The following is a 10000-nucleotide window of genomic DNA, read 5'->3' on the forward strand; positions in this document are numbered from 1 at the left end:
ACACGCCTCAGTCTGCTGGCTCAACAACAGTTTCCACTTGTTTGTTTCATTAAGTTTTAGAAAATATTGATGAAAGCTGATCTAGCAGTAAAGATAACGACTTGCTTCACCGGAATGAAAGTGTTTAGAAAAATCTTAATTTTGTCTAAACAGAGAAATGGCCATCCAGAGTGCATTGGGCATTTGTGACCAACACAAAACACTAGGAAAAACTGAAGACATTGAACAGCAAAAAAACCCCATCCCAATACATTGACAAGAAGTGGTCAGTTATTGTACAGAACTGCTCTCAACAGCCAAAGGAGTGACCGCCTGTCATGGATAGGTGCCCCCTGCCCATGTTGCTCATTATAGCAACCCCAGTAAGTTTTCGGCAATGGTCCCCATTCCTGATGATCCTTCAGATGTACTTGTTCAGGGTATTCAACTCTGGAGAGTTTGGAAGCCAACATAACCACAAGGTTCTCCCAGGTCTTGTCAAACACGAATCACTCACATGGCCCCTCTCTATCCCCATCATGTAGGACTGCTACCCGATGCCCTTGTGTTGCATCACACATCTTATTGTGGGCTTCACCACCTTCACCTGCTGGTCTCATCTCCCATTAACCCACTGGAAAGGGCCCGCACATAATCATGTCCTGTACCTGCTGGACAAAGTCAGCTGTCCTTGTGATGACCTGACTATGGGGAACGTTCTTTGTTTTGATCTCAGATGCCCCCCCCCCCCCGCCATCTAGTGGCTCTCCACTCAACACAAAAGACCCACCCACATTCAAGAAACTGGTCATCTCTAAGTTGCTGTGGTTGGTGTCTCCAATACATTATTATCCTGTTGTAGCTTTTTGTGTTTTGTGTCAGTTTGAAATCTTCCATTCTTGACGCTTTCTGTATTTCTGCAAGAGAAACGAGAAAGAGAAAATTTGACTCACCTGCATAGAATGTTACTTTTGATCAGCCTTCATTTATGACTCACTCAAGTTTGCATTCGGATATGCAATGCACCCTCTGGATCAGATTACTGCAGGTGTGGTGGAATGCACGTAAAGGAACCAAGGTAGACAAGAACAGTAATAATAATAATGGTTTCAAATTTTGGCACAGGGACAGCAGGTTTGAAAGGAGAGCTTTGAAGTACTTGATTGGTACTTTATGTTTGAAGTACTTGTCTGGTACTTACTTTATCAACTCTGAAAGGATTAAAAGTAAAGCTGACCTCAACAAAATTTGAACTCGGAATGTAAAGACAGACAGACGGAATACCTATTTCTTTACTGCCCACAAGGGGCTACACACAGAGGGGACAAACAAGGACAGACAAACAGATTAAGTCGATTATATCGACCACAGTGCATAACTGGTACTTATTTAATTGACCCCGAAAGAGGAAAGGCAAAGTCGACCTCGGCGGAATTTGAACTCAGAACGTAACAGCAGACGGAATATCGCTAAGCATTTTGCCTGGTCTGCTAACAATTCTGCCATCTTGCTGCCTTGAGAATAGTAACAGAATTATTGGTTTCAAATGTCGGCACAAGGCCAGCAATTTCAGGGGAGTCGATTACATCCAACCCCTGCCAGTACTTGACTGGTAATGTCATTTTATCGATGTTGAAAGGATGAAAGACAAAGTCGACCTTGGTGGAATTTGAACTCAGAACCAAGAAAGCTGGAATGAATACTGCAGGGCAATTTATCAAGTGCTCTAACGAACTCTGCCAACTCTCCACTTTGTTGTTGTTGCAACTGTTGATGACACGAAATACAGAAAAGACATAAATGACAGAAATATGTGTGGGGAGGAGGGTGTCTGATGCAAGTCAAAGTTTTATTGAAGAGATGATGATGATGATGATGATGATATGGACTAAACAACAACAACAAAATAACAAGTGTCAGTGATGGTGGTGGTGGTGGGGGCGGGGGTGGGGGTGGGGGCAATAAATTATATAGCAAAAAAAACAAGAAGAATATATACACTCAATTTCTGCCATGTTTTTGTGGAATGTTGTGGAAACTGAATGGAAACATAATATTTAAACAGATTCAGTGTTTACAGTGAATCGCTCTTTGTAGTAATAGGTGTAGGTGTGAGTGTGTGTGTGTGTGTGTGTGTGTGTAGGTTTGTGTGTGTATGTGTGTATGTTTGTGTGTGTGTGTTTGTGTGTGTGTAGGTTTGTGTGTGTGTGTGTGTGTGTAGGTTTGTGTGTGTGTGTGTGTGTGTAGGTTTGTGTGTATGTTTGTGTGTGTATGTGTGTTTGTGTGTGTGTAGGTTTGTGTGTGTGTGTGTATGTTTGTGTGTGTGTATGTTTGTGTGTGTGTGTGTTGTGTGTGTGTGTGTGTAGGTTGTGTGTGTGTGTGTGTTTGTGTGTATGTTTGTGTGTGTGTGTGTGTATGTTTGTGTGTGTGTGTTTGTGTGTGTGTGTGTGTTTGTGTGTGTGTGTGTGTAGGTTTGTGTGTGTGTGTGTGTTTGTGTGTATGTTTGTGTGTGTGTGTGTAGGTTGTGTGTGTGTGTGTGTGTCTGTGTCTGTGTGTTTGTGTGTGTGTGTGTGTGTGTGTGTGTAGGGTTGTGCTACACACTGATCTGTAGCTTTGTACTCTACTCTAGCTTTGACTACCACACCCATGTTGCACTGTAGCCCATACTGTGATCTCATACATTCTGTAGTCTTTGCAACAACGTGTAGAAACTGTGGCTTTCATTACATCCTTAGTCTCTTAAGCCCTGTGAGGAATTCTCTACAGAGGCACTCAACCTGCTAAAAATAGCAGCCAAATCTCCCTGAAATAACACCCCTCTATCTTAAGAAAGGAAGCACACATCTCTAGATATACAGTCAGGATGGTCATTGCTGGAATATCTTTGTTCATATATTTACTGGTTCAAGGCTAACCTAGGGCTAAACAAGGACAGGCACATTAGATAATGCAGTCCTAGATACACTATGTCAGTAAAAGACTGGATGGTCACAATTGGAACACCTTTGATCATAAGCCTGCTGGATCAGGAGTGACCTGGGGTTATACATCAGCAACAGCAAGGAAGGGCGCATCAGCTTTCATTCATGACTCACTCGGGTTTGTACTCGGGTATGTGACACACCCTCAAGATCTGTAAGGTGATGCTTGAACTATAATAACGATGCCATAATTTACTGCATTTCACTCTGTCTGTGTGTCTGTGTTTAATGAAGAAAGTTATTTCGTTGTCCCCATAAAGGAATTAATGTTGAGAGGGAGGGGAGCAACAGCTGTGACCTTTGACCTTTTCTAGTGACCCTGAAACTGTTTTTTTTTCAAAAATGATTTTATCTTTTATTCAAGAGAGAAGATGATGTTTGTGGCCCTTTGTGGGGTCTGTGAGGGTGATGAGAGGGTGGTAGATAGGTACCCTTATATCAGACACTTGACATGACTGCTAGCAATAAAAACCAGGTGGTAGTATTAAGTCTGTCAACCAGGGTGGTCATGATAGGATTTGAACTCAGAATGCAAAGAATCAGAGTAAATACCACAAGGTATCTGGTCCCATGTTCTTACAGTTCCACTTCTTTCCCTGCAACTTTGCATTGATACTTTTTATTTTATTGACCTAGAAAGAACAGAAGGCTAAATTGATCTTGGTGGAATTTGAACTTGGAGTTCAGAGACTTGAAACAAACACCAGCAGGTATTTTGTCCCTTGCTGTAATGACTCTGTTTGTTTGGTGAGGAATTTAGTCACAGATACTTGTAACAGGCTGCACTTCGCTGGAGATGCAAACATACGTGGATCATGAGATTGGAGCTTATCCGGGTTTTGCGAGACATAAGAATCCGAACCAGGCATTGGCATTCGACCTTTCAAGGGTTTCTGTCCACCAATGCAAATCAGGAATGGCCAACGGACTTACAAGATTTTGGTAAATGTCACTTGTTGTCCAAGATATCAGGCAGAGAGGTGGAAGCAGGAACCCTGTGACGGGAGACAAAACTGTTTAGCAACACAGTCTTGCCTCTTCTTCTTCCGTGTGATGACTGTTTACATAGCCATGTCCAGCCGATGGTCAAACAGGTCCAGTCTGTCTGTGTGTCCTCTGTTGCTATTTCTGCCATGAGTCACACTCAACCGATTCATGTTTGTGTCTCCACTCACTTTACTATCCACCCTGCTCCCACCCCCACTTCTATAAATTCCAACTCTGACAGTTAATACCCCTCCCCACATACCTCTCTCTCTCTCTCTCTCTCTCTCTCTTTCTCTCTCTCTTTCTCCCTCTCTCTCTCTCATTTCAGTCTGCACTCACACTCAATGATAATCAACTCTGAGTATTTTCTAATTAAACTCTATTCTGATTAAAATAACTGCTTTGCCCTACAAATTTTGTTGTGTTTTTTTGTCTTTTTTTCCAGCCATCCACTTTACGATAGCGAATCAGTGAAGTAAGTCCTGTCCACACACACACACACACACACACCACACACACACACACACTATCTCTCTCTCTCTCACTCACACACACACTCATGTGCAACTCACCCTTTCACCTGTCTCTTGTTCACCTGTCTCTTGTTCAACTCTCATTTACTCTTCCACCTCCAATTAATCTCCTACCTTCTCACTGCATTAATTACATGGTTCTTGCATCCCCTCTACCTTCCCCCTACCTCATTTCTGTCTGTCTTCCGACTGTCTCTATGTCTTTCTCTGTCTCTCTTCCCCCCTCTTTCTCTCTCTCTCTCTCTCTATCTATCTGTCTGTCTATCTATCTATCTCTATCTATCTATCTATCTGTCTGTCTGTCTATCTATCTATCTATTTGTATGTATGTCTATCTATCCTTCTGTCTGTCTGTTTGTGTATCTGTCTATCTGTCTGTTTAGCTGTCTACCTGTCTGTCCATCTGTCTGTCGCCCCCCCCCCCGCCTCTCCAACCATGGACGTATAGTTTATAGTGTCACTTTGCAACTTTCCTAGTTTCAACTGCACTACTCAGCAATACCTTGGGCAAGTGTCTCCTCTCACAGTTTCACATTGACTACCCATATGGAACAAAGACAGGGTCCACTGCCCAGAGGCCCACCCTTTATATTATGTTATGTATGCATATATAGGTTCAGGCATGGGTGTGTGGTATGCAGTTTGCTTCCCAACCACATGGTTCCAGGTTCAGTCCCACTGCATGGCACCTTGGGTTAGTGTCTTCTGCTGTAGCCCCAGGCTGACCAATGTTTTGTGAGTGGATTAAGTAGATGGAAACTGAAATAAACCTATCGTGTGTCTGTGTATATATATAAATGAAGTATAAAGAAAGGAAAAAGTTGTAGGTGTAGACGAACTTTAATTCCATAATCGAAGTTGGTACAGAACCAATCTACATTCTACAAATCATTTGGGAGTCTAATTAATTCCAAAGACAAAAATGAAAAACTCTTCATGAAATAAAAATTTGATTCTTTGTCAGGAATTACATCCTGGTATGAATAATTACGATCAACAAGAATATACAAGGACCTCTCTCTCTCTCTCTCTCTCTCTATATATATATATATATATATATATATTTAGAGAGAGAGAGAGAGGATATGAGGAGTTTACGTCAGGGTGACTCCAACTAACAGGTATGTGTTCAGAGTGCTTAAACAGGTGGGCCACCAAAATTCTGGTTAGAAGAGTGGTTGAAGCTGTGGTTGTGTGATTGTCTTGTTCGAAAAATGGCCAATGCTGGCTTCTCTTTGAGTCAGTAAGTAGAGGTTAAAGTAGTGAGGAAAGACAAACAATTAGTGAAGGCTGGACGAGGACACTTGATTTAATTCAATTCAATCAAAAATAGTACCAACTGGTGGATCTTCTTTGCTTTAATGTCCGCTTTCCATGCTAGCATGGGTCGGACGATTTGACTGAGGTCTGGCGAACCAGACTCCAATCTGATCTGGCAGAGTTTCTACAGCTTGATGCCCTTCCTAATGCCAACCACTCTGAGAGTGTAGTGGGTGCTTTTACGTGCCACCGGCACAGGGGCCAGTTTGGTGGTACTGGCAACAGCCACGCCCAAATTCTGCTTTTTATGTGCCGCCTGCACAGGAGCCAGTCCAATGGCACTGGCGATGACCTCACTCGAATGTTTCACGTGCCATTGTCTACCTCAGCTATTTACCAACTGGTGTTGGTTTGTTTATGTCCCCATAGCTTAGTGCTTCAGCAAAAGAGACTGATAGAATAAGTGCCAGGTTTAATAAAAAAAGTAAGCCCTGGGTGTCGATTTGTTTGACTAAACTCTTTGAGGTGGTGCCCCAGCATGGCCACAGTTCAGTGATTTAAACAAGATGCATGTGTAAAGGTGGGGGTTGCGTTGGTGCATCGAACAAACAGTACCTCACCGCATTCTGCCCCTTAAGTCTGAAGAATTTTCTTTCCCTTTTTTTGCTGTTCAATAAACAAACATTGATCTAATCTTTACCTGAATTGGGGACATTAACATGATTGACTAAAACATTTGAAGGCACTGCCCCAGCATGGCCACACTACACAGACTGAAACCAACCTAAATACAATAAACAAATGTCTGTTTGTCACTTTTTGTTTAGTTTCTTCCTGCCTTCCTTCCTCATTAAGTCTTCTCTGTTGAAATCCTTTTAAATCCATTAATCTTAGTCTAATCCCACCTAGAAACATATCTAACAATCTTTATCTCTCTAGTTTGATTATTAATTAGTAAATTTGTCAATCTATGTGTCTGATTAGTTATTACCAAGTAAATTTGTTTCCATAATTAACCGTATGTTTCCATAAATTATTTTGCAATTGTTTACTAAATTTCAAAATGTTATGAAATTTGTTTATAATAATAATAATAATAATAATAATAATAATAATAATTTGCAGATTCCTTATTGTTATATACTGTGTTATATATTTTATATGTATGTATGTATAATATGTTTCGTACACTGTGCATGCTATATACTATGTTTTACATGTTATAAATCCCATATATACAATTGAACCAGTATTAAATAAAAATAGCCATCTATGTATTATACTGAATGTATGTACTCTGTTGATAGGCCAGTTACTGCAGTATTTGTCCCGAGATAACATCTCTTATGGACTTGCTGTGTTAAAAATAGAATAAATATTAGGAGATAAAAATTCTTCCAAACAGCGGCCATTAAGAGCCCCAGATACACTTGGGCTTGTTGGGGCCTTTTCAGTGGTGCACACTTGCAGCCAGCTGCATGCTTGGAAGTGCATCTGGTGCTCTTGTTGGCTGCTGCTCTGGTGAATGTTTGTGTGTGTCTCTGATATTTGTTATGTTTTTAACCCAACAAATCCATAAAAGATGTTATTTCAGGACAAATACTGCCGTTATTGGCCCATTGACAACACTAAGTATTATACATTGATGGCTATATATATTATATGATTAACAGGTTTTCGATGCTGTATACCTTATATACATACATCTATTATATACATGTGTGTTACAAACTATATATATATATATTATTTATATATGGTAATTAATATTAACTGAAGACCCTTCCCCCACACCACCACCACCAGAAAGAGCTATTCACAACTTTATACTCCTTCTGTTAACACAATGTGATTCTTATCTGTACAATGTTTTTCTCAGAGTAGAATCACAATATTTTATGATGTCACACCTCATCATAGTCACAATATTTGTGGTGTCACACCTCATCATAGTCACAGTATTTGTGATGTCACACCTCATCAAAGTCACAATATTTGTGGTGTCACACCTCATCATAGTCACAATATTTTGTGATGTCACACCTCATCATAGTCACAATATTTGTGGTGTCACACCTCATCATAGTCACAATATTTTATGATGTCACACCTCATCATAGTCACAATATTTTATGATGTCACACCTCATCATAGTCACAATATTTGTGATGTCACACCTCATCATAGTCACAATATTTGTGGTGTCACACCTCATCATAGTCACAATATTTTATGATGTCACACCTCATCATAGTCACAATATTTTATGATGTCACACCTCATCATAGTCACAATATTTGTGGTGTCACATCTCATCATAGTCACAATATTTATGATGTCACATCTCATCATAGTCACAATATTTGTGGTGTCACATCTCATCATAGTCACAATATTTATGATGTCACACTTCATCATAGTCACAATATTTGTGGTTTCACCCCTCATCATAGTCATAATATTTGTGGTGTCATACCTCATCATAGTCACAATATTTGTGGTGTCACATCTCATCATAGTCACAATATTTATGATGTCACACTTCATCATAGTCACAATATTTGTGGTTTCACCCCTCATCATAGTCATAATATTTGTGGTGTCACACCTCATCATAGTCACAATATTTTGTGATGTCACACCTCATCATAGTCACAATATTTTGTGGTGTCACACCTCATCATAGTCACAATATTTTATGATGTCACACCTCATCATAGTCACAATATTTGTGATGTCACACCTAATCATAGTCACAATATTTTATGGTGTCACACCTCATCATAGTCACAATATTTTATGATGTCACACCTCATCATAGTCACAATATTTGTGATGTCACACCTCATCATAGTCACAATATTTTATGGTGTCACACCTCATCATAGTCACAATATTTTATGGTGTCACACCTCATCATAGTCATGATATTTGTAATATCACACAACTTAGTTGCAATAGGTATGATGTTACACCTGCTTATCATTACCCCTGATTACACTGGCAATAATTTGCCCCTCCAGTGTAACGATGTGTTGTTAGGTCACCTCCTCTGATGACCAATTGCTCCTACCACACTTTCAGAGACATTGTTTAACCCTAGGTCAGCCCTGAATGGGCAAAGACATTCCAGTCATGACCATCACATCTTTTCCCTATATACAGGGAACTTAGTACTATATTGCTCAACATACCCTTTTGAAGGTTGTAGTGAGGGTTTCATGGTTTGAGGGAGATTTAGCTGCTCTTTCTAGCAGACTAAGCTACCACCTAAAGGTTCCCACGTTGGCTCATATTTACAGAAATTCCATTGAGTCAGTTAACGAGAGGAATTAAATTAATCTCGGTCATTAATTAGTATTTAATTGGTTCTCCAGCAGTGTACAACTTACACTTAACCTCACTTGTTCTCAACCGAGCAACAAGAGATGTAAAACTCGAAGCCAGAAAAGTGGCCAAATGACTCCTTTACCATTTACTCCGGTGCCACCCCCCCCCCTCACCGCTCATGGTTCTGCAATTTAATAATGTTCTGCTGCCAGATTTTATTCTTATTTTTGCTCTGATGCCTTATTGCTATTTTGGGCAAAAATGCATAAAATTGTTGGCAGAGTCTAGGGGTGGGGGTGGGGAGGTAGTTTGTTGAAAGAGTGATGGTTGATGACTGATGATTGATGATTATCTTTCAGCTTTTTTGGTTTTTCTTTTTAATCTATAAAATAGTGGAGGCACATGGCCTAGTGGTTAGAGCAGTGGACAGGCGGTTGAAGGATTGCAGGTTCGAATCTCAGACCGGGCGATGTGTGTGTTTATGAGCGAAAACACCTAAGCTCCACGTGGCTCTGGTAGAAGGTAATGGTGAACTTCTGCTGACTCTTTTGCCACAACTTTCTCTCACTCTTTCCTCCAGCATCTTGCAGCTCACCTGCAACGGACCGGCGTCCCGTCCAGGTGGGGAACCTATATGCCAAGAAACCGGGAAACAGGCCCTATGAGCCAGGCATGGCTCGAGAAAGAGCAACACACACATGGCCTAGTGGTTAGAGCAGTGGACAGGCGGTTGAGGGATTGCAGGTTCGAATCTCAGACCGGGCGATGTGTGTGTTTATAAGTGAAACACCTAAGCTCCACGTGGTTCCGGCAGAAGGTAATGGTGAACTTCTGCTGACTCTTTTGCCACAACTTTCTCTCACTCTTTCCTCTAGCATCTTGCAGCTCACCTGAGACGGACCAGCGTCCCGTCCAGGTGGGGAACCTATA

The 10000-nt window shown here is 40.9% G+C and overlaps 1 protein-coding gene across 1 annotated transcript in view; it reads left to right on the plus strand.

Annotated features, from left to right (window-relative positions):
• Window positions 1-10000, plus strand: part of LOC115221311 (palmitoyltransferase ZDHHC3-like) — a 67907-nt gene that overhangs the window by 8932 nt on the left and 48975 nt on the right. Inside the window, exon 2 of the mRNA XM_036510633.1 lies at window positions 4393-4422. Within this exon, the coding sequence (XP_036366526.1) occupies window positions 4393-4422 (30 nt within the window). The remainder of the gene's footprint in view (window positions 1-4392; window positions 4423-10000) is intronic.

The sequence above is a fragment of the Octopus sinensis genome, linkage group LG18 (genome assembly GCF_006345805.1).
Source record: "Octopus sinensis linkage group LG18, ASM634580v1, whole genome shotgun sequence".
In the NCBI taxonomy this organism is placed as follows: Eukaryota; Metazoa; Mollusca; class Cephalopoda; order Octopoda; family Octopodidae; genus Octopus; species Octopus sinensis.